General features: G+C 47.2%; 9 protein-coding genes across 9 annotated transcripts; 4 read left to right on the forward strand and 5 right to left on the reverse strand.

Annotated features, from left to right (window-relative positions):
• Positions 1–522: 522 nt before the first annotated feature.
• On the reverse strand, positions 523–756 carry N7517_008147 (uncharacterized protein; the record flags this gene model as incomplete). Its single annotated transcript, XM_056725877.1, has 1 exon — positions 523–756. One exon carries the CDS (start codon positions 754–756, stop codon positions 523–525), a length of 234 nt encoding a protein of 77 aa, XP_056576728.1.
• A 941-nt stretch (positions 757–1,697) lies between these two features.
• On the forward strand, positions 1,698–2,378 carry N7517_008148 (ankyrin repeat domain-containing protein; the record flags this gene model as incomplete). Its single annotated transcript, XM_056725878.1, has 1 exon — positions 1,698–2,378. The coding sequence occupies one exon, from the start codon at positions 1,698–1,700 to the stop codon at positions 2,376–2,378; it is 681 nt and encodes a 226-aa protein (XP_056576729.1).
• A 1,195-nt stretch (positions 2,379–3,573) lies between these two features.
• N7517_008149 (uncharacterized protein) lies at positions 3,574–4,839 on the reverse strand (the record flags this gene model as incomplete). Its single annotated transcript, XM_056725879.1, has 2 exons — positions 3,574–3,626; positions 4,587–4,839. 2 exons carry the CDS (start codon positions 4,837–4,839, stop codon positions 3,574–3,576), a joined length of 306 nt encoding a protein of 101 aa, XP_056576730.1.
• Positions 4,840–5,005: 166 nt separating this feature from the next.
• Positions 5,006–6,514, reverse strand: N7517_008150 (Major facilitator superfamily domain general substrate transporter; the record flags this gene model as incomplete). The annotated part of the gene is made up of 7 exons (XM_056725880.1): positions 5,006–5,162; positions 5,224–5,235; positions 5,296–5,606; positions 5,667–5,814; positions 5,871–6,083; positions 6,186–6,266; positions 6,318–6,514. 7 exons carry the CDS (start codon positions 6,512–6,514, stop codon positions 5,006–5,008), a joined length of 1,119 nt encoding a protein of 372 aa, XP_056576731.1.
• Positions 6,515–7,861: 1,347 nt separating this feature from the next.
• N7517_008151 (fungal specific transcription factor domain-containing protein) lies at positions 7,862–10,123 on the forward strand (the record flags this gene model as incomplete). Its single annotated transcript, XM_056725881.1, is given in 8 exon segments — positions 7,862–8,103; positions 8,164–8,293; positions 8,358–8,480; positions 8,496–8,803; positions 8,866–8,976; positions 8,989–9,421; positions 9,486–9,583; positions 9,637–10,123. 8 exon segments carry the CDS (start codon positions 7,862–7,864, stop codon positions 10,121–10,123), a joined length of 1,932 nt encoding a protein of 643 aa, XP_056576732.1.
• A 2,888-nt stretch (positions 10,124–13,011) lies between these two features.
• Positions 13,012–13,887, forward strand: N7517_008152 (uncharacterized protein; the record flags this gene model as incomplete). The annotated part of the gene is made up of 1 exon (XM_056725882.1): positions 13,012–13,887. One exon carries the CDS (start codon positions 13,012–13,014, stop codon positions 13,885–13,887), a length of 876 nt encoding a protein of 291 aa, XP_056576733.1.
• Positions 13,888–14,090: 203 nt separating this feature from the next.
• On the reverse strand, positions 14,091–16,221 carry N7517_008153 (uncharacterized protein; the record flags this gene model as incomplete). The annotated part of the gene is made up of 5 exons (XM_056725883.1): positions 14,091–14,096; positions 14,579–14,916; positions 14,971–15,085; positions 15,135–15,638; positions 15,799–16,221. 5 exons carry the CDS (start codon positions 16,219–16,221, stop codon positions 14,091–14,093), a joined length of 1,386 nt encoding a protein of 461 aa, XP_056576734.1.
• A 1,650-nt stretch (positions 16,222–17,871) lies between these two features.
• On the forward strand, positions 17,872–21,726 carry N7517_008154 (uncharacterized protein; the record flags this gene model as incomplete). The annotated part of the gene is made up of 3 exons (XM_056725884.1): positions 17,872–17,880; positions 17,935–18,034; positions 18,089–21,726. 3 exons carry the CDS (start codon positions 17,872–17,874, stop codon positions 21,724–21,726), a joined length of 3,747 nt encoding a protein of 1,248 aa, XP_056576735.1.
• Positions 21,727–22,313: 587 nt separating this feature from the next.
• On the reverse strand, positions 22,314–24,055 carry N7517_008155 (uncharacterized protein; the record flags this gene model as incomplete). The annotated part of the gene is made up of 3 exons (XM_056725885.1): positions 22,314–22,936; positions 23,521–23,857; positions 23,885–24,055. The coding sequence occupies 3 exons, from the start codon at positions 24,053–24,055 to the stop codon at positions 22,314–22,316; spliced, it is 1,131 nt and encodes a 376-aa protein (XP_056576736.1).
• Between the last annotated feature and the right edge of the window lie 320 nt (positions 24,056–24,375).

A 24,375-nucleotide genomic window follows, 5' to 3' on the forward strand; every position in this document is an offset into this window, starting at 1 on the left:
TTGTGGTACGTGCTATCACGTTTCTCGGTTTTACGTTAACCATCAAACGTCAGGTCAGTATCTCTGAATAAGAATTTTCCTAGTGTGTTAGATAACTAACTCTAGGGAGATAGGGTCAAGGGATTTATTGGTAGGCAATCATAAGCTTTCTATCGTCGCACACTGAAATTGCAACATTGTGTTGATACAAAATTCCGAAACGACTTTGATTTAGGTAATACATCGCCTCTCTCTGTTTATATTTTATTTCTTGCGGGCTCAGGCAAAGTAATACACCACCTACCTTCCACACAATCCCGGGTCAGAACGGTCGCCGCAAAAAAATGATCGTTCGTATGTCCTAATACACAGAATTGAGCATTTCTAGCTCCAATGGATGTAGTACCCTGTTCACCCAGCCATCAGTTATGGCGTCATTGATTACCTCCAGAAACCTCTTCTTTCTTCCTGTTCAGAGCCTCGCTGGTAAACCCGAATACCGATCGGTAACCGGGCAAACTTTGTGACCTCAACAGTAAATCTTTAACTCTGCCTTCCTTCAGGTTGTTCGGGGTGCTGCTGTCTCTCTTTTGCCAGTTGGTACTCGAATTCCCTATTCTTGAGCTCTAGGTTCCAAGCTTTTTGTTGATTTATCTTGATATGTTCAATAAAACACTGGTTCTGCTTCTCCAAGCCGTCTTTGTCCACTGCGTGGGCCCGTAACATGTTGTCGCAGTTTTGTAGCATAACAGTTGCCTCGTAGTGTTTTTGTTGCATTTTTGACATTTCAGCATATATGCTCGTAATGATTCCCTCGAGCCTTTGATTTGGATGTTGCGTGCCTGATTTAAGTTAATTCGGAATTGTCATGGTATTTCAATCCCAGACTGACCTTGATAAGGGGGATGGGTTCGGGCGGTCCGACGCCACACGTCTTCTCTGTGGAGGCATTTTGATCGGTTTTGGCTTTTCGGACGATTTACCACTTCTTGTAGGAGAAATAAGATAATTGTCAGAGACAGATTTTCAAAGGCCAATGGCCTCTATTTAAAATTTTTTTTGAGGGCTTATGCATTGCTGACGTTCCCGCGGTGTAAACGTCGGCCTCATCGGTATAAAATCGTCTACTTTGGATGTCAAGCCACAAGCTTCTGGAATCGTGTTGCTTGCTCCTGGGCTGTGAGGGTCTCACGTATACGTGAATGAGGACAGCGTCTTCCAGATGAATAATCAATATCAAGGAAATCTATAGTCGACTCTAGATACAAGACGTAGCGCGAGGAAGCTTCCGCGTCGAGGGGATCCCATAAGCACCATGTAGGTCCCGCAGATCATATCTCAATTTAGCTTGTAAGCTTCATGTATAACCCTGAAAATACGATGCATAACTCCCAGGAATGGGTGAGTGCTTCCTGGGAACACTATAACATATCCCGGGATCCTTGGGGCTCCTAGGAACCAGTCGCAGGATCCCAGGAGTAAGTATCACGATCCTAGAAGCCGGTGACTCGACATCCACTTTTAAATAAATCCGTATCAGTGATATGCCCTCAAAAAATATTCAAATAGAAGCCACTGCCTCAAATAAATGCGTCTCCCAAGCTCCTCAGCCAACTACTGGGGGTGACAGACTTCTCTCTGAATTATTACTCTTAGCCATCCTTTTATTACCATCTGTATAGGTAGTCGTTACCTATACGTTTACGAAATCTGCCAAGATGCCGCTTTTGGGACTTCCACTAGAATTACTTTTGTGGATTGGCACGTCCATCGACAAGAAGGACCTTCGAAGTCTGCGTCTCACATCTCGAGAATCCAACGTCGTCTTCACAAAAAGCCTCTTTGATTGCATAGACTTCCAAGACACCCCGCCAATTCATTGGGCAATCGAGCATAGAAACTTAGGCACCATCCAGCACTCTCTGGGTTGGGAAAAGGCAGATATCAACAAACCGTTTTCTGGCCTTACACCGCTCATGTTGACTACAAAATTGCGATACGCAGATGCTGTTGATTTGCTCTTAAGCCATCATTCAGTGAAAGTCATACAGCGTAATATTTTGGGAGGAAGTGCCTTCTCGATCGCTGTTCTGCATGGAAGCGTGAAAATTGTCGAACGACTCCTCAATGTACAGAACATTGATCTCAATAACCAATCCCTGGACGGAAATGCGCCCATTTCAATTGCACTGACCTGTCACCAAATCTACATCTTCCAACTTCTCTTGTCTGATGAGCGGACAAATTTCAACATCTGCGACCATCATGGCCAAACACCACTGCACCTAGCGACAGAAATTGGCGACTATGGAGCAATCCAAATGCTTGTACGAAATCCGCGAGTTGATGTCAACTGTTTCAACCACCGACAGGAAACTCCGTTACTTCTGGCTGTCTAAGGACACGGTCGTTTTCTCCCCATCAACAAAAGACTACTCATCATTGAAGCCTTGCTTTTGAGTCCATGCATCAACCTTTATTATCAAGATAAGGACGGACGCACCGCAATCTGGTATACAGTGAACAATTCCGACATAAAACTGGCTGAGCTCCTCTTGCAGCAAACAAAACTGGACGTCAATTGCGCCGACAAGCTGGGTCAGACACCTTTGGCAAAGGCTGCTGCAAAAGGCTCCTTAGACTTGATCAAAGTCCTCTTCCGACAGCCGGGGCTTCATAAAAGCCCTCAATCTGCGGATGCATTTCCGCCGCTCTGGTCAGCATGTCGCGCAGGACGATTTTCAATGTTGAAATTCCTTTTGCAAAGTTCAGCCGACCTTAACCAAAAAAGTCCATCGGGGACGTCGCCACTTCAGGTCGCAATAATCATGGAGCACGTCGACATTGTCCATCTCCTTCTCAGCTACGAAGAATCTTTGTTGATCAATGACCAAGGCCCTTGCTCCTTTACTGCGCTCCTGTTTGCGTCAGCTCACGGTAGGTTTGAAATTGCCAAAATGTTATTGGAGCATCCCAACATAAATGTAAATGCGGTGGACGACCAGGGGAGAACATCTTTCTGGTGGGGTGCGGCTGGTGGGCATTTTGAGGTTGTACAGTTGTTGGCCCATCGGTGTGGTGTGTAAAAGCGACTGAAAGATTCAAATGGCCAAACGGCGCATGCCATCGCCAAGGAACGCAAGCATGGGCATGTCAAGGTTTATTTGCGAAGCTTCTAGGGTTCAGCTAGTTTATAGAATGAGATTTCAATTGATGTGTTCACGGCGATCGGGTTGTCTGAGTGCGATACGGTATTGTAACAGCAGTCTTTTCACCGCGGCCTGTTGTCTACTGCTCATCTTCTCTAGTGATAGATACCAGGGACAGAGCTGACGAGCGCATTTATAGTCCGGGGAATTAGCAGTGCGACGGGCGTGTGCTAATTCTAATTCAACTAGAAGGACTAATCTCCATCTAACGACATATAATATTAGCTAGCTTACGTTGACAGGAAGTACATAATCAAGTGATTGAATTAATCAGACGCACAGCGTTAGCGGGGTACGACTAGGCCTGGCACTGCACCTCGGGTAACCCTACCGACCCTGCACCTGCACCTCCATTTGGGCGGGTCAGGTTCCAAGATTCTGAGCCTCAGGTGCGGTAGCTCGAGGGTCGCACCTCATGAAGGTAACCCTGAGGTGGCCCTGAGGTGCGAAAACCATGACTAATAGGCCAAAAATGTGACTCGGGGTCAATTGCATAAATTATGTAGAATTGGGCTGTATTCTCTTGTAATTGTAAGCTAAAACTTTATTACTGTGTAGCCTTACAAGAGGGTTGAGTGCATATCATAGGTCATAGGCTCACCTTTGAACAGGGCCTTCAATTCTCATATTTACAGTGATAATGTCTATAAACCAGTATCTTCTCAAGAGTCAAGAGTCAAACCGTTAAGTTATATACCCATCCAGTAATCTCGACTTCTTCCGTATCCTACCTGATACACGATGCTGCGTATCAGGGAGCTCAGGCGATAGGGAGACCCTGTCCTTATCTAAATCCGCAAATCCATCGGCATCAGAGTCCTCCTCATCGCTAAAGGAGACCGCAGGGCGCTTCCCAGCGGCGACTGCTGAGAGTGGCGGTATATCATGAGGCACCTCGACATCTTCCTCATTATCGCTGATAGCGTCAAAGGAGTGCGTCTGGACGTCAAGTGCTTCGGCCGAAGCTGCCATCTCATAGTCCATAAGATACTCATGCAGAATTAGCCGCTGCTCCTCCTTAAGGTCAAATCTTGTTGTACACATATACAACATGATATCGCGAATAGTCTCTGAGTTCAATGAACCCCGGCGGTAGTGACATATATCCCGGGTAGAGTTGAAAAGACGTTCAACCCCAGCACCAGTCGCTGGAATTGACATAATATCACGGGCAATGCTTGCAAGAATAGGAAACTCTCTTTGATGACCCTTCCAGAAGAGTCTGGCTGAACCATCGATAGTATCTAAGAATATCAGTATCATAATCGTATAGACTTAGTCCTAACTTACCACTCTGGAGATATTTGGTAAGTTCGTCGTATTGCGGACCGGTTGATCCCTTTGAAAGATCACGCCTACATGCCCTCTCAAGTTCTGATTCAGCTGTCATTAACTTACTATCAGACGGAACCATATCTGATGGTGTATGCTGGCGATATCTCTCGAAAAGTGAGTGGAGATTCTCGCGGTATTCCTTTCCATAGTCCTTTCCAGTCTCAGGATCTGGGTCCCAATCACTTGTTGAAAAGAACTGCATCTTATTCGACGGCGCTAGGATTGTCCCAATTGCATAGAGATTACCCTCGATATCATCTGTCATACCATAGTATTTGATCAGTCTCTCCTTTGCGGCCTCGAGGGAAGAGAGCATTATTTGATTCCAGTGAACCTTCTTCCGCCGAAGCTGAGACATTGACCTTTCAAGATGCTCAAAGAGCTTGTTATAGATCCTAAAGACAAGGTGGATACTCGACTCCTTAGTACGACACACCAATGGGGTGAACGTGAAAAAGGGCTGGAGGATACAAAGTAGATAGTCAATCTGTCGCCACCCTTCTAGACTTGTATTGGATATGTTGGAATCCAGGAGGAGAGAAGAATGTCAGCGCGAAATTGCAGACCCAGTTGAAGAATGTCGCCCGAGAGACTGATTTGCTGCGGATATACAGAGGGATAATCTCGGGAGGATAGGCCCTATGAAAAAGGTTAGCTTTTGATAATGGAAAAGAGATTACTTCCGCGTAGTCAAACATACCATCCTAGAGGTCTTGTGAGAGATAAAATGTTAGCTACCAATCTCTGAATTCAAAAGGGACAAGGTACTCACCCCCGACTAGGCGCATAGACAGCAATAAACAGGTACGAACAGGCGATGGTTGCCTTTGACGCTCTTCCATCAGTCACCCTCCACGTAACCGTGGGAGAGCCCTTAAGACCTCCGGGAACGGCCTCGCCGAATGATTTCATGAGGGCTCCTTGGATGAACTGAAGAAGAGACATGCCAAGAGCACCTGCAATGAATAGGCGGCGGCGTGGGAGACGATCCATGAAGAGTAGTGCAGAGAGTGTCATGACCACATTGATGATGTATTGGATTGTCGCGGACAGGAGGGCATTGTTGCCCGACAGACCAGCCATCTGTACGTACCAAGTCAGTTCTATATGCCAATCCGAATGGTTTCGCCTGTTAAGTCTTACCTGGAAAATATACACGATGTAGTACATCATGGCGTTTGTTCCGCTCAGCTGAGACCAAATATGTGTGAAAATGCCGCAGTGCACGCGAACGATATTTCGGGAATTAAACAGTTCGGACCAGGCGGTGCTCTGGTATTGCCGCTCGAGCCTTGACATTCGGTTAGTAACAGTAAACAGATCGAGCAAGAGGTCTAGGAATCTTACTCAAGTTTTTCGCGAATTTCGGTGGCTTGCGCAACGACGAGCGGATCAAGGGTATTACCCTTCCCGTGTAGTCGTGCAAGAACATCCACAGCTTCCTCCCACCGGTCTTGAGTGGCTAGCCAGCGAGGGGATCTAGGCATCATGGGCAAACAGACCATGAGGATGATACCTGGAATCATTTGGAGACCCCAAGGAAGACGTAATGACGCATAGCTGCTCATGAAAGATGCGCCGTATGATATAAAATACATAATGAGGATCTGAGACCAGCGTTAGCTAGGCACAATCGGAAAGGTAGGAGAACTGATAACATACGCCCAAGTAATCATCCACTGTTGCAAGCTGAGGAGCCTACCACGCTGCTGTGGAAGACTGATTTCGGCAATCAAAATCGGACTAGAGATTGTGTTAGCGGAAGTGGCAGGGTTTTCGTAGGGCATATCTTACCCTTGACTGGTAAGTATTCCAACTGCGAAGCCATTTATAATTCGCGAGACAATCAGCATGGCGACATTTTGCACTGCGCTCATCAAAGTCGAGCCAATCAACCACAAGATACACGCAATAAACATCGAGTCACGACGACCATATCGGTCACTTGTCCACGAGGAAAAGAGTGAACCAAGCAGCGAACCACCAGTCATACTGGCTGTGATACCACCCTGAGCAACCGAGTTTGGTTTGTTGAAGTAGTCTTGTAGTTGTCGGTGCCAATGATAGCAGACATGCTGGAGACATCGAAACCCTGGATTAGACCACCGATGGTGGCCAGCCCACTGATGAGGTAGACATTGTTCAACTGGGGTATTTTGCCCATCTTGCACACGCTTGATAGACAGTTTGACAGAGAAAAAAGAGTCATAGAACACAGCAGGAAATACTTCATGCCTGGGACCCCGGATTTATGTCGCTCCACTTCGTTGACATGAGCTCGATAGCTTCGTTCGTACCCCATTGTGATTGGCTCTTGTGCCGATATCCGCCATGTTTTGGCGACAGCCGAAGAATTCTAGTCAAACGTCAAATGGATATCGAATGGTGAAATTGTGGCGTTCGGAGCTAAGAAGTATACGAATTGTTTTGGATTCTCATTATTAAGGAAGCTGGCCAGTTGGTTCAATGTCCTCGGCAATATCTTCGATGATCTCTTCTGACCGCGGCATAAAGTGCAAATAAAGTGACAAAGCACTCAAGGATGTTTTCGAATTACGCTAAACATAGACTATCCAAAATCTGTTCAAACACCGAATCGCGGAATTGTTGACGAGAATCGCGAGGATCACGAATCGAGTAAAAATTTGTCAAGCCTAAGCTTAATCGGGTTTTGCCGCAGTCCCCCGCCATCGGGGATATCCACGCGAGATCCGCTCGCTTCTCTCTTTTCCCCTTTCTTCTATAGTCGTTCGGCACCTACATCGGGAGTCGGCAGTCATGTTATCGTGGAGTGGAGATCGAGAAGCTTCAAGCACGAGGAGATCTCGATCAGGTTGGCCCCACATGTCATTCCATGCCAAGCAATTCAGTAAGTATATGCAAGGGCTGACATTTCCAGGCTGTTTTCTGTGTCGCGCACGCAAGGTAAAATGTGATGAGCGCTGGCCAATATGCTCAAATTGCGAGCGTCTCGAATTGAACTGTCCTGGTAATCCAAGTCAGGCTGGGTTTTCTGCGAGAGTGCAGAAGAGCGGTAAGCACAACGCAGCATTAACTCAAGCGGGCACAACACGACATCGAGTGTCTAAATCATGTCATGCTTGTCGCCATGCAAAAGCTCGGTGTTCGGGAGGAGAAAAATGTACCCGGTGCTATCGAAGAGACATCGAGTGCACGTATAGCGCAGGTCGCATGCAACAGACCCAAAGCAAATCGACTTCTGAATCACACTCGGGTGTTCCTACCCCATCTTCAAGCTCTGTCATTACACCTGATATGCCTAAATCAATGCAATTCCCTTTTCAAACGCCTGCTGAAAGCACTCCTAGCTCTATCTCATGGTATATTCTCTCATTCTGCTCATTTACCGTGACACTGAATGGGCCAGGCTTGATTCCCCAAAACTACCCGACAAAGAGCGAATCCTTATTCTAGTTGAAGAATATTTTGCTCATGTTCACCCTTTACGTTGCTTTGGCTTTGTGCATAAGCCTTCGTTCATGCAGCGGTTGGACGAAGACCTAGAGTCCTGTTGCAATCATGAATCCCTTCTTCATATTATCTGTGCGCTGGGAGCAAAGTAAGTCTCAAAATCTGTCTCCCCAATCTGTGTATTGAATGTGCGTCTTACAAACAACAGGTTCCTGGCCCTCGACCAGCCCTCCCAATTTCCCCCGCAATCAGTACTCACAGCTGGTAATCAGTGGGCAAAAATTGCCAAAGCGCGAATATTCGCGGACTTGGATGATCTTTCCCTCGAGAAGTTGATGGTAAGCCCGTGCGATGATCCTATATGCAATAACTAGCTCTGTTGGCTAATCTTCGCTCACTAAGACTGCAATTCTTTTGTATGATCATGATCTTCGAATTGGAAGCTATGCAAGTGCGTTCATCCTTAGTAGCATCACTGCAAGAATTTCACAAGCATTACAGCTTAATCTTGAAAGCTCTGCCGACGTCCTTTGTACTTAGCTGAACTCGATATGTCCAATTGCCAATGAATCTAAACGGCGTCTGATGTGGAGCTGTTATGTTATGGACAGTTGGGTGGGTAGTGGTGTCAACCAGCTCACTCTGCTTGAAGACAAAGACCTCAAGATTCAGCTTCCTTGTCACAGCCATAATTTCTCCCTGGGAACTCCATGCATCACCGAAGTCCTAGATGAAGGAAAGGCTCTTGGCTTTATTTCGAGAGAACAAAATCAGTTCCAGCCGGCTCAGAATATGGGCATAGAGGCTTATTTTATTCGCCTTGTGAGCATTCGAAAACGGGTTCTCAGGTAGGGATATGTTGGTTCTAGTTCGATCATACATATTTTGCTTACCTTGAACCATTTACCAGATACGTCAAACAGCTTGATACCTCCAAGCCCCCTTGGGAACCCGATTCTGAATTTAAACAGTTATCGACCGAATGTGAAAGCTGGCGGCAATATCTTCCGCACAGTCTCAAGTAGCACTCAAGTTCAATTTGGGCCCGCAAGGAATCGTCACAGCTAGGTGCATTGACACTGCTTTGGTGTACCTATCACCAAACGTTGGTTGATCTCTATCGCATTGGCATGCCCACCCTTTTCCGTATAAGACGACATGTCGACTTTCCATCAGACAAGAAAGAGTTCTTGGATTATTGTCGCAGGGTCTGCTTCGACAGCGCTCGGGGAGTCTCTAAGATAATTGTCGAAGCATTGAGACATGGGATCAAAGCGCTGGCTGATACTTGGCTTTGCATCATTGCACACGACAGCACCAAAGTCATGCTATATTATTTAAAACACATTGGGGATTCATCCGCTTCTTTGAGCGCCTCCGACTCAAATGAAACGAAGATTCTAGTGAACAAAAATCTGGAAACACTCATGCAGATGAGATCTCTCGTTGCAACAGCCGAGCATTGCGTATGTCTCTCGTTCCTCCGTACATACACGCTGTCGGAAAACACTACTAACCATTTGCGTCTAGTATCTTTCTGTTGTTAAGATGATGATTTCAGCAGGTCTTCACCCTCGATTTGCACATCATTCTACAAATGAACGAGAGTCAGAAGAAAGCGAGGAAATGTGAGATTTCCAACTCGAATATTCTTGGAGTGACTTGCTAACATGACCTATAGCCCCTCCCTTTCAGGTTCCCATGTTGAAGAATTCCCGGAAACTGTGCTTAACCCGCTTGCGATCTATCGTATGGCGCGAACAGCTTTACACGGCAAGGATACACGAGGGTCGACCTCAGATTCCCCCTCAACTACAGATACCGCGTCGCCTGGCATATCACAATCCAGAACAAGTGTTGGACAATCTCATGGAAACTTTAATATCACAACGTTGCAGCCAATTCCTGGACGAGAGCAATTGCACCAACCACACTCGGCCCGGATTGAGGACCGATCTGCCATGATACAGCCCTTCTATTCCGCCCCTGAGGTCCAATCAATAAGTTCCAACAACTTCCCACAATTCGCATCCTTCGGCACTGCCGGCGTGTGGGATCCGGTAGAAATGGCTGTAATGAACATGTTGGACGATGGAACTTCTCCTTGGCCCGCAGAATATCTGACTGGCGGCCAGTCAGGGGTCGATCCATTTCTTTTTCCATTTTAGGCTAGGTATATGACCAACTTGATAAATTCACCACCTTGATCCTTTGGGCGAGCGGCCTAGATTTGGGCGAGTTGCACAAATCCAGCCCCTATGTAAAGGCTAGAGTTAGATTGTGTTCCGTTTCCAATACGGAATGCGATGTCCGTGCCCCCTAGTTCCAGTAATTTCCCAACGCTCAAGTTCTACATACAACAATCGTGTGGTACCATCACACTGAACAGATTGAAAAACTTACGATCATTGGCCAAAAAGGTGTGCTCCGAGCTCCGGTGGAAAGAAACACGGCATGATGTTGAGTGACTTTTCACCCAACACTCGAGTTATGAGCTTTGAGACAGCACTGACTATAAAAATAGTGGATAAGCACCGAGGTTATCATTTCTGCGACTTTCCTCACTTTGTCATTATTCAATGGCTGCACCAACTCCGAATCCATATGACTTTATTGTTGTGGGTGGTGGAACCGCAGGAAATGTCGTTACAGGCAGATTAGCAGAGAATCCTAGCGTGAAGATACTCGTGATTGAAGCTAGACTTCGCCATAAACCGCAATTGGGGCCAAACCGCAACCGCACTACGGTTTTTGATGGGTTCTGTTGGGGCCCCAAAAAACCCATTTACAACCCATTTTTGCATAAAATCAAGGACTTGGCATACATAATTCTGCTTATTTATCACCATAAATTACTGTTTTTTAACCTTATCAGGTACTCTTCTAACTATCACCTTGAATAGGCTACAAAACATTCGAATTTTATACTACTTTACAGATATTATTTGGCCTTTTTTGCTATTAGTTTTGAGCAAAAATAGTGTGTTGAATTAGGTGTTGTAAATTTTTATATGTTTTGCCATAGAGATATATATTTGATATACTATAAGCTAAGTGATTTTCCTCGAAGTAAAAGCTAGGGTTCTACAGTTTATAATTTCCCTTGTTATTATGCCTTAATTAGTATTATTTCATGGGACTCTCATAGGACTCATGGGACTCCCATATAGTCCCACGCTAGCATAATTTTGCCAAGAATTTCCTCTTTCAGCTGCACAAATCTGCAAAGTAATTAGATAAAATACTCTTATTTATAGGTATATAAGCGTCCCTACCTTCAATATCAACTAGAGAGGCGGGCGGTTGTGATAAATCCGAGAAGAGTTTGTAGGAAATGGTCCTGGCTAAACCCCTGGGGCCTTGAGGACTTTGGCTAAGCAGGAAATAGAGTTAGATATCAAGTATAAGGCAAAGGTAGTAAATAAAGGGAATACAAGCCAAATTTCGTACTAGCTGGTCTATACCTTTCTTCCTTAGAGGGCGCGGCTGGATAAATATAGAACTGTTTAAGTGCGCCCTCATTGGAGTACATCCAGAGCGGCGATGCCCTGGATAAATAATGACATTTTGACAGTGTTTACACATAAAATTGGGCTCACCAGCCCTCTCATGTGCAACCTGATTGAAGGATGGCCAAACGTCGAATATTTTGAGCTCGCTATCCCATTTGATAAACTTACGTAGACGTGACTGGTGACCATAGTCAGTCTTTAACCACCATTGCACAAATTCATCACACGAAGCCTCAATTTCAGTATCCTAGTTATCCTCGTTGTAGAGCGCGTAGACCTGCTGTAAAGGCTTACCAACACGTCGAAGCGATCAGCTGCATAAAGGTTATATGATAGTCTAGAATAGGATATATTGGCGAGATTTATACAGGTCGTAGGTTGGACTTGGTTGTTAGATCGATATCCAACATCCGCAATTTGCGGACTTGGATATGAACCTGATACCCGAGTCGTACGATATGCCGCAGCCTAGATATTCCGTTTGATGACATGTTGAACAGCCAGTATATCGTGAAATCTTGAAACCGGAAAACTCTGTACTTTTTTGATCTGATTCACCTTGAGTCATGTAACTCCACTACTCCACTAGAGCTCTTAAGTCTCGACTCTGGCTCATTATCTCGCTTATGATTCGACATTCATTTTAGTATTCCCAAGGATACATGTTCCCAATTAGGACTACACTCCGATACCAAGCAGGGGTAGAGCGGAGACTAGTCCTCTTTTGATTTGGGGTCGGGTCCTGGAATCCATTTTTCGCGTCTGGAGTTTAGTCTTCTTTTTTTAATCTTTCCTTTATAATTGTATTCATATCCCCTCCTCTAACTAGCCTGGCTATAACATGATACACCTGTATCTGCCATTGGATCGAGGCTCCTAGCTTCTAGACCTTGAGAACGCGAGTTGAGGATGACGACTAACGGAGGCTCCAATGCTGAAAAATATCTTGTATCTCTCTCCGGAGAACTGCATCGTGGCCGCTCATTGATTTATGCGGGCCCAAGTTTCGATATTAGCGAAGCTGGCATAATGAGCGCTAAAATTATCATCTCTCGTAAGAAAGGGGATCAGGTACGGTAAATAGACTTGTTGCTCTTGCGGTTTGGATAATTCTCAAGTCGATTGTAGTAAGGTATCTATCTCTACAAGCAACTAAGTAGTCAAGACTCAATTGAATTTCTATTCTTTCTCATTATATTATGCCTCATGTAATAATCATATGAAAATCAGCCCAATAGGGCAATTGCCGAGGTATGTAAACAATTCATTCGCCAGGTCCATTCTATTCTTCCCAGAGACCCACTTGTCGTGAAAAGATTGGACCAATGCTATATCTCCTGCAAATAATCTCTATATCCGGATATCCGGTGGCCAAGGGAGAAAAATTTCTTTTTTTCATCTTTTTTTTCCAGAACAACTGGAATATAACAAGATAGAGCCAACAAAAGACTTGAACAACCTGCCACACCTTTGAATCAAGGCTAGATCAAGGCTATCCGTCCCCTTGCGCTGGCCCCAATAATTCCACAGCCCACACTTTCACAATGGCTCCACAACCCATTCCATTCCCGGGCTTCACCCCGATATCTGATCGGGTATACCTTCGCGATGGCCACGAGAAGGCCAAGTCAGCCCCAGCTGACGAGCCAACAACGATCGTCATTTCCGGCTGGGGTGACGGCATGCCGAAACACGTTACCAAATATTCCAACGGTTACCATGAACTCTACCCATCCGCGCGGATTATCGTCATCCTATCGCGTACTTTCCAGGCCACCAACCAATCCGAGGAAGCCAGAATCGAGGCCATGATGCCGGTCGTTGACACCGTCTTCCCGGCACCAACTGGAAGCGGCAACGAAAAGGAGCGCCTTCTTGTGCATGCCATGTCAAATACGGGCGCCATTTTCACTGCAGCCACCGTTATCGCGTATCAGCGACGCCATGGCACAGACAAGCCATTCCCACACCAGCTGATTGTGTTCGATTCCACGCCTGGAAGTCTGGACTTCGCGTCTCAGGTTAGCCGGTGGTCGCGTGCCATGGCGGTCGGCACGGCGAATTTCTTCCCTTGGCCTTTTATTATCACCCATGGTCTGTGGTATGCTTTCCTCTGGGCGAACAACCTGTGGGAAGTCCTGTGCGGCTCGGTTTTTTCGGGTGTTTGGGCGGACAGGATCATAAATGATAAGTCCTGTGTCACGACCGATTCTAACAGACTTTACCTTTACTCCAAGGAAGATGAAATTATTGGTTACAAGGATTTGGAGGAGAATGTCGCTCATGCCAAGACATTGGGCTACTTGGCTGATCTTGAGATGTTTGAGGGCTCGTCACATGTGGGCCATATGAGACTTCACCCTGAACAATATTGGAGTAAAATTTCCAGCTCTTGGAAGCAGGCCATGGCGGGGAAATGAGGTGCTGCGGGGACTGAATTAATTGTATTGTGTGTATATGTTACTTTACCTACCGGACAATAGGCGCACCAGAAGTTACTCTTTTGGGAACAAGAGGAACACGTGACCGTGACTCCAATATCTACCCCAGGGGATAGGTCAGTGAGTAGCGAACGAAGGATATATAAGAACACTCATTCATGTACTTAGTTTCTCATACATTGTTACTTCTGTATACCTTTGGAACTTTAGTGACTATTTAGTTGATTATAACTTAAACCACACTTACCTAAATCCGAGATAGCTGATGTTCAGCTCAAAGAGGAAAAGACAGGCCCAGCTTGTACAATTATCCGGTATTTTACGACACAAGACCAAGATATTGGGTGGATGAACTGAGTATTGCGAATATAGTCTAGCGTGTCTTGGCATAAGAGTTCGAGAAGAGTGAACCCAAGCTACACAAAATTGTTGTTGTGTACCGAGCGGGAAGAATGGCGGACCCACATGCGGGTGCTCCCGAATCTCCTCGCACAACCACGCGAGGAACGGCAGTGACCGACGCGTCGGAAAACCTTGATTCGACTACCGCACGGCGGACTAGAAGACAGGCTCGCCTCGGCGATGGCTACTCAGGGAAGGATAATGATAGGTTCTCCTCCGGATCCATAAACCCATCAGCATCAGAATCTTCCTCATCACCAGAATTAACTGCAGGCCGCTTTCCAGCGGCGACTGCTGAGAGTGGCGGTACGTCCAGGGTTGCTTGCGTAATTGATATAGCAGCCGGTGTATTGAGACGGACCTCGACATCCTCCTCCTCATCATCACTGATGGCCTCAAAGATATATGTCTGGACATCAAGTGCTTCTGTCGAAGCTGCTATCTCATAGTCTGAAAGATACTCTTGGAGAATCAGCCGCTGCTCCTCCTTGATATCGAATCTTGTTGTACACATGTACAACATGATATCACGGGCAACGCTTGCAAGGACAGGGAATTTTCTCTGATGATCTTTCCAGAAGATCCGGACCGATCCTTTGATAGTATCTAATCAGGTAAAGGGTTAGTTATATGATCCATAAAATAAGCTTGCTTACTTACCACTCTGGAGATATTTGGTAAGCTCGTTGTACTGCGGAGCAATTGATTGTAGTAAAGAATCGCCGTCAAGGGCCTTCTCAAGCTCTGATTCAGTTATTGATAACTGGCTATCAGGCTGTGTTATATCTGGTAGTGTACGTTGGCTATATCTCTCGAAAAGAGACTAAAGACTCTCGCGGTATTCCTTTCTGTAGTCCCTTCCTATCTATCTCAGGATCTAGGTCCCAATCGCTTGTTGAAAAGAACTCCATCTTGCTCGACGGCACCAGGATCATCCCAATTGCGTAGGGATTACCTTCGATATCATCTGTATCGCTGTAGTATTTCTTCAATTTCTCCTTTGCAGCCTCAAGAGAGGAAAGCATCAGCTGTTTCCAGGGAACTTTCTTTCGACGAAGCTGACGTATTGATCTTTCAAGATGATCAAAAAGCTTGTTGTAAATCCTAAAGATAAGGTAGATACTCGAGTCTTTAGTACGACGAACCAGCGTAGTAAGCGTAAAAAAGGGCTGGAGAATGCAAAGTAGATAGTCAATCTGTCGCCACCCCTCTATACTCAATGCAAAATGGGGTTGGGTATAGTCTTCGCAGTACTTGTCAAATGTATCATGAAGTCTTTTGGCCCGCCGGAGCATCAGGAATGTCGAATTCCATCGTGTACGAACATCCTGGATTGGGAGAAGACTTATCCCAGTGTTGTTAGATTAAAGATTCAGGAGGGCTTCTTTACGTTGAGGGCTTCCGTTAATATAAACCGCAAGACCGCGGACCCATAAGGACGATTAGCGTTATTGAATTATGATTTGTAAATAGAAGCTTTAAGCTTACCTTGTTTAGAGTATCGGCGATCTCATATTTCTGCTGGCGCGTACGAAGTGAACGTACACGATCTTCAGACCATTCTGTCTCAGCGTTGTTGTTCTTTGGTGAGGCCTTGATTTTACCAAGTAAATCAACTAGACTTAATTGAATAACATGTGCAAGGCATGGCACTTGGATAATCGTGGAATATGTCTCAAGCTGTAGCGTCTTAATCGAATCATTTAGAGTGTCTGGGGCCTGAGGTACCACACGCGATCGATGGGTTGGAAGGGCTGGAAGGTCTGGAACTGATCCAAACTGGCTTTCAGATTGTAGTTGACTCTGGCTTTCGCGTTGGGATAATGAATCGTCAGGAATAAGGTATTGCAGCGCGTCTAACTGCACCCCGTCGAAGCTAGATGATGCGTAGATATCGGAGAGCTGAGACATGATAGATTTAGTAACCAAAAGACAGTTCTATAACTGAGGAGGAAGATATTAAGGAACTTACTGATTAGTTTGTACAAAAAGATGCGCGATATTCTTGGGGCATCCGTTTGTCCCTGTTCTATATGCTAGAATTGATCTATCATCTTTTGTATCCATATAGCTAGATCTGATTGGATAGTATAGTGGATAACCTAATAAACGAACCTCAACGAACCTCGACGAACCTCGACGAACCTCAAATAGACCCTCACTTACCCGCAGCGACCCTCATCGACCCTCCAGGGGACCCTCACTACCCGCAGCGACCCTTATAGGGACCCTCAAAGAGACCCTCAAGTTGAGAAAATAGTATTGATCAAAACGGCTAAGTCCAGTAATTGTAACCTTTAAACCAGATTGACGACATACCTAGATCATTTATCTTGAATTCTTAAAGACAGATTGATAGAAGAAGATATCACGATTTAAATGATGTAAAAAAAAGGGGATATAAACTACGTCTTAATAGCTTTCTTAAAAAACAGTAGTTCTACAAGGAAAGATACATATAGGTTACGGTATCTACAATATATATGTCAACAACTTTATATGCGATTTTATCGACAACCGCCATTGACCACCCACCATATCGATATCATCGAATATTACTTATAATCTATAGGTAACTATACCTATGGTTTACTTTTATATGAATATTTCTTTATAATTCATTATATTGATAGATTATTCAGTGAAATATCTGCAATTAACAGAACAGCTGTAAAAAACAGAGATGAATCATCAATTTTATCCAACCGAAAGAGGTAAGGCGTCTAAAATTTATGCAAATGCGGGTTGTTGAGGGTCGCCAAGGGTCCGCATAGTGAACCTCAACGACCCTCAGGGTAGGTTGAGGGTCGGAAGGTTGGAACCTCCCCTCAAGAGGGGAGGTTCGAGGGTCCGGGGTAGGGACCCATGCGGAGGGTCGTAGCCAGGTCTACTTAATTGCTAGACCTCGCCTTTCGCCTAGGCTTTTATAGTAATTACTAGATATCTTATCTACGATAATTAGTAGTACTATAAAATCCTTCTTAGATTCGAACCTCTTTACGAAATATACTCTAGTACAAATCTTTCTATTATCCTTATAGATATTCTTAAGAGGTATAATGTCAAAGATAGAGTTCTTATAATTATAACCGATAATACTTCGACCCCAAATCGAAGTCTGGCAATTTCGTTCCTAGTTCCCACCCAACTAAACCCCCTCCATCCTCACCCCCAGAGCCTGGCGGCAAGGTCATCAGAGGTTCGCCACGAGCCTTGGCTGTTCAAGCAAACAGCCGTACTGGCTCTGATTTTAATTTGCGGAACGAGTCCCCTTGGGACACTTACAAGAAACACTACGAATGTGATCTAGCTGGAACAGTTATTGTATGCGTCCGGGCTTCCGATGGGCGTGCTGCACGGGCGATTCGTCAATTCTCAAGCATGGACTGCGACAAAATCCTTGAAGTTCTCCGTTCGACAAATCATAAGAACGTTGCTTCCGTCTGGGAATGCTTTTGCACCTCTGATTCCCTGTACACTCTATGCGAATTTGACCCGTTGTCACTGGATCATATTGTTGCTTGCAAGGCTTTCCCAGACTAGCAACAGCTGGCTGCTATTATGTCCCAGGTCTGTGCCTTAAACATATTTTCACAGAACGACTGAACCGTTGACAGAGTGCAGTTTCTGGAAGGACTAGCTCATTTGATAACCCAGGGCTTCCGTCATACTTCTTTGGATTGCCCCAGCATTCTCATGAATCTTAGTGGGGAGGTCAAGATCGGTAAGCCGAATGCAAGAACGCCTCTTCGGAAATGTTGCCTGACAGAACGAACAGCGCGGGTTGACTGCTGTATCCCCCGGCAGGCAAACCGAGTCCAAGCGAGCGACCTAGCGCCTGTGTCGAGAATCATGATGGAGTTGATGCAAAATAACGCCAAGAACGACGGGGCAGTCGGTATTGATGATCTTGAACGCTGGTCAGCTTGCCCAGCTACCATAGAATTTCTTTCTGCGATTACCTCAGCCAGCTCCTTTGAAGAACTGAAAAATGTTTGTGAGCCGCCCAGTAATTTTGCTCTTCATATATCGACCCGATTCATCGAAGACGCCAGCGCCCTGATCGCCTTTTTCCAGACTAACAGACTTCACGGCTGCCTCCCTCGCGGAACTGCAACTTTCTGGGCCCTGAACGACCCAGGGCAGAACTCCACTATTGACCAGACAATGACTGACAACCTGGACCTGCTCATCACGTGCCACCTGTATCACGAAAACTACGGATCTGACCACCGGGCGACATACTCCGAATGGAACCTGCAAGCTCGGTCCAAGTCCACCACTAAAGCGAGGAAGGTGTATGACCGCGCAGACTGGACCAAAATCGGCGAACAGGTTACCCAACAAATGAGCCCGTGGAAGGAAATCAGAACTCGACCAGCACTCGACGCAATTGTGGAGAGGCTTATGGAAGTAACAGCTCAGGCCGTCGACCAGTTCGCACCAAACTCACGACCATCATCATATGCTAATCGGTGGTTTACACCAGACCTCAAAGCTCAACAGGTCGAAGTCAACCAGGTTCGCAGAAGATGGCAAGCGAGCTGCGCCGAGCTTGGACGACATCACCCGACCTCTATGGCCGCGTTTCTGGACATGCAACGGAAACGACGAACGTGGACTCGGAAGATTGAGAAAGCGAAATCATCCCATTGGAAACGGTTTCTCGATGAGGCGGGCGAAGGCAAGCTCTGGAAAGCCGCAACTTACATGAAACCTCGAGAAACCTGGGGGTGTGTTCCCGCGCTGCAGGTCGAGGCAGCGCAGCTCACCGACAATGAAGACAAGGCACAAGCGCTTCTGGACTCGTTCTTTCCTGAAATGAACCCGCCCGACCCACGTCCACCAGATGTGACGGAGCTGGAACTCCCGTGGCAGCCGATCACCGAGCCCGAAATTCAACGAGCGCTTAACGCGACCAAAGGAACCACCGCACCCGGAGGAGATAGTCTGCCGATGCTAGTGTGGAAGAAGTTATGGAGTCACTTGAAAAGCATTATCACTAGTATCTTTACCGCCTCCCTGAACCTAAGCCATCACCCAAAGCAATGGCGAAGCGCGAAAATCGTGGTACTACGGAAACCAACAAAGCCAGATTACTCGATCCCTGGAGCTTACCGCCCAATCTCATTGCTGAACACGCTCGGTAAACTTCTGGAGGCAGTGGTGGCCCGACGACTGTCCTTCCTAGCCGAAAAGCACGGGCTACTCCCGAACAGCCAATTTGGCGGACGCCCGGGAAGGACGACCAAGCAGGCCCTGTTGGTCCTCTCCAACGCAATCGACCGTGCATGGTACAAACACAAAGTGGTGACCCTTGTCGCATTTGACCTTAAGGGTGCTTTCAACGGGGTAAACAAGACCAGCTTGAATTCCTGCCTACAGGCACGAAGGATCCCCACGATCGCAAGAAAATGGATCGCAAGCTTCATGAGCGACCGCCACGCGAGCATTGAATTTGACGACTTCCGCACCCCGATGAAACCGCTTGCAAATGCTGGGCTGGCACAAGGATCGCCTCTGTCCCCGATTTTATTCGCATTCTTCAATGCCGACCTAGTCGACCAACCTGTAGATCACCATGGTGGTGCCTCAGCGTTCATTGACGACTACTTTCGCTGGCGAGTGGGCAGCTCGGCTGAGGCCAACCTGGCCAAGATCCAGACAGAGGACATTCCCCGCATTGAGGAATGGGCGCGGCAGACCGGCTCCTGCTTTGCAGCCGAGAAAACCGAGCCTATCCACCTGACCAGGAAGAAAAGAGAACATTTGGAAGGACAAATCGTCGTGAATGGCATAATCGCCCGACCATCAGCCACGGCCAAGCTACTGGGAGTGGTATTTGACCAGGAGCTGCGGTGGAAAGATCACGTACAGCAGGCCATCAAACGAGCAACCAAAACCACCATCGCACTGTGCGGGTTACGACACCTACGCCCGGAACAGATGAGACAACTCTATCAAGCATGTGTCACACCTGTGGTGGACTACGCGTCGATGGTGTGGCATGACCCGCTTCGGGACAAGACGCACTTGCGGCACTTGAATACAGTACAGAGAACACCCCTGATCCGCACCCTATCGGCATTCAGGACGGTTGCGACCGCAACGCTAGAGGTAGAACCCCACGTACTTCCCACCCATCTTCGTCTTCGCCACCGAGCACAGCGCACCATCGCCGGACTACACACACTGCCTCGTGATCACCCGGTTTGGACGGCACTTCTGCGGGCACAGAAACGTAGAAACAATATCGGATCGTATGCGCGCTTCCCGCTGGCAGAAGCCTTGAAGACTATGGACCTCGACAGGCTGAATGAATTGGAAACGAATGACCCCCGACCGCTGCCGCCATGGCGTGCCGATGCCTTTACAAAAGTTGAGATCGAGTCAGACCAGGAAATAGCGAGGGAACGGGCAGAGACCGCGCGGTCCACGTCTGATGCGATTGTGTACTCGGACGCCTCGGGTCTTAAAGACCATCTAGGCGTGGCCGTGGTCGCACTAGACGCAAGTTTGGAGGTAGTGGGATCTGAACAAATTCAAGTAGGGCCAATGGACCGCTGGTCGGTTCACGTAGCGGAGCTTATAGGCATCTTTTACGCCATCAGTATGGTGTTCAGATTGGCTCACCAGCGCTCAAGCGGCGCGTACGGACGTCCAACGACGGCGACAATTCTATGTGATAGCAAGTCGGCCTTGCAGTCAATCCAGAACGCAAGAAACAAATCAGGGCAACGGATCGTCCACGTGATTCTCTTAGCAGCCGCCGAAGTCCAAGCAGAGAACATCGCGCTTCGTCTCCAATGGATCCCAGGACATTGTGATGACCCTAGGAACGATGCGGCAGACCGACTAGCCCGGGAAGCTGCGCGCCCAGGCAAGACCCACCCGTTCCGTCCGCTGCTCACAAGAGAGAACGCGTATATCCGCGGAAATATCCGAGCGCAGTGGGAGCAAGAGTGGAAATCTAGCACCAAAGGCGGTCACTTACGGAAGATCGACAACACCTTACCGGCGACATATACTCGAAAGCTGTACGGAAGCTTGTCTAGGGACCGGGCGTACCTACTGACACAGTTACGCACGGGCCACAATTGGCTGTCTACCTACCGCAAAAACATTGGCTACTCCGACGACAATCAGTACGTCTGCGGTGCGCAAGAAACCGTCACGCATATGCTGGTGGACTGTCTAAGACTGGTGAAATTGCGGAGGAATCTCAGAAAAGAAGTGGGGGACGCGTTCAATAGCGTGTGGAGTCTGCTGGGAGGCTCCAACGAAGGTGAGAAAGGTAAACCAGACATCGTCTCGCGAGCCAAAACGGTGAATGCCGTGTTGGACTTCGCTGAGGCGTCACAACGGTTTCGCAGTCGCGCGCCACGAGGGCAGCCTAACAATGGGAGCGGCAATTAGGCCACGAGAGGCCTTGACGAGGCTCTAAGTTCGTTTTCAGGAAGTGGATCACTCTACATGTACATACTCGGATATATATAGTTGTTGTAACCTGCATATCGCTTTCATTTGCGAGGGGTCAGGGTAAATGAAATCCATCCATCCATCCATCCATCCTGTAATATGTCTATCACTGGCGGACAGTTAGTCGCCTATGACGTTGGCGCAGGTTTGGCCGAAGTTTCCCATGGCTGGCGATATATGGTTGGCCTGGGAGCTGTACCAGCCCTCGTTTTGGCAGTTTGCCTCCACTTCTGCCCCGAGTCGGCGCGCCAGTTGATGTATCACGGCAGGTCCGAGGAGGCAGCACGCGTGGTGGCGAAGATCTTTCCGAAGATCTTTCCGAATGGAACAGAGCTGCAGGTTCAGCAGAAGATTCAACATATGGCACTCATGAAGTTTGATAGATTTCAAAAAGTGACTGGAGAGCCTTGGAAATCCTCATAGCTACAAGTCTGATGTTGAACAGGAGGCGAACTACCTTGTTGCAAGTGGCAAAACCGTATCAATTGTCTGAGCCAATAAGAGCTCATCTGGGGCAATAGCGCTCACATCCCCCAGTTTCCTACAATATTTTGCACAAAAAGCTGCGGATTAAGTGAAGATACATGCATGGAAGAGTCGATGTAAGATAGAGGGATCGCACCCCGCATAGCAGAATTCTGTGAACTTTCAGTCCGTGGCCACATCGACAGTTGAAATCGGGTTTCTCCAACACTTTCCACGTGGTTACTCTGCAATATGATATCATGTATCTGACCACGGGTTCTGGGTAGATTCCCCAGCATCGATTCAACCCGTGGAAGGAAAAACGGGTACTCTTCCACGACCTCATTATTTTCTATGTTGAGCTTGCTGAGGCGGATTTCTATCCAGTCCATGCGCTCAAAAAGGAAGAATGCCGACACGTAGAGGAACATATCATCGGCGCAGGTGTCAGGGGACAGAGGATCCGGTCCGGTCCAGCTGAAGGAGCACTTGCTTTCATAGCTAGGATAGAACAGGCATTCGATGAAGGGAGGCCTCTTGGCCCCGTATCTTGCATGTTTTGGCATGCTATTAGGTTTGACTGAACGGAGACTGTGGTGGTTGGCTGCGAGACAAGGTGGTGGGGTCGGCATATTGGGGAATTCTCTCCAGATTGAATCAAGGTCCAGATCCAAATCGTAGTCTATAGAGGTTGTCAGTGCCGGCACTAATTATCGAAGCTCACCCAACTTACCCATTCGATCAAGGTGTCCCATTATTTGGGCGCCGCACGTGCCAAACTGACGACAAAGCTGGTTTGTGAGAAAAATGCGAATTGGAGAGTGAAGAAAGCATTGGTGATTTATAAATCTTATATATTTACCAGAATGCCTGGCAGGCACTTCGTCGATATTCTGGGTGGCAGCAAGGTCGTTCGTTCACATGCACAAGACAAGAGCGGAGAAAGCAAAAAAGAAGTTAGGAAAATGATAGTTAATATATTCGGCAAAAGACATAGCGTGTGCATGACCGGTTTCTAGATACATGCAGCCATGATCGATTTGTGATCTTCGTTCAAAGTGTAACTACCCATTCATTGACCGTGTACCTGGGATGTGCCCCACCCAAGACCCACTCCGTTCAACCATCCCTTCCTATCCGTTCATTGTCTGCCCATCCCGTTCAACGTAAACCTCCAAGTTCGGTTGTCTTATACATTGAACGCCATTAAGGTCCAAAAAAGACGGGCAGTTCTGATTCGGTTCCAACAAACTCACTGAAGCTCACTTATCTGGTGAAACCGTCTATCACTATTTTGCAATGTTGCGAGAACTCCCTGGCGTACCGAAACAAAGGCCTGACGACGATCCCACAATAGCAGTTCCTGGTTATTACAGCATTGATGGAGCTTTTCGTTTTCTTTCACCAGCCATTCGTTGGAGTTCTGCAGGAAGCGGCGCTCCTCTTCCAAGCGTATTTTGCCGGCAGACTTGATCATGTAGCACTCCCACAGACACAAATAGAGGTCCAGGAGGTCGACAGCAGAGGACGCCAAAGAGGGCTTTTCTTGCAGAATTTCGGCCAAGTCACGGGTCAGCGAACATGCATTATCGATCGAATTTGTCTGTGTTATGGTCAGAGTCGGTCAAACAGGGACTCGGTGAGGTCTAACCTTTGCCTCCCTGGGTGGTGTTCGTTTTGAGAAACGAGTCGCTTGTGTGGAGCTTTCTGGTGTCCCAGCTGGCTTCTCATCAAGATCTGATGACTCTCGCTTTCTTTTGCTGGCTCGTCCCGAATGGGAGTAGGAAGCAGGAGCGTCCATTGGGTTGGTTCGAGAGACGTGCGGGCTCTCTTGTGTTTCAATGGCAGGGCAGAGATAGGCTTAATACTCAAGAAAGTAGGTTCTTATATACCAGACGCCATGCTACGGTAGACTAGCTCTTGTATAGACTGGTGGTCGCAGAAAAATTCTCTTCAGCTATCGGAGGTATCATGATGAAACGGCCCGCATCGAAACGTTCTCATCATAAGTAGACTCAACTAAATGATGACTTCAAAAACGAGAAGATGTCTGCGTTATCGGTTACACCTAATCGTGCTGCTCTCTGAGGGCCGGCATGAAATCGCGTGGCGCCCGGGAAC

Source organism: Penicillium concentricum (genome assembly GCF_028827145.1).
Source record: "Penicillium concentricum strain IBT 3081 chromosome Unknown utg000003l_segment0_segment0, whole genome shotgun sequence".
Classification (NCBI taxonomy): domain Eukaryota; kingdom Fungi; phylum Ascomycota; class Eurotiomycetes; order Eurotiales; family Aspergillaceae; genus Penicillium; species Penicillium concentricum.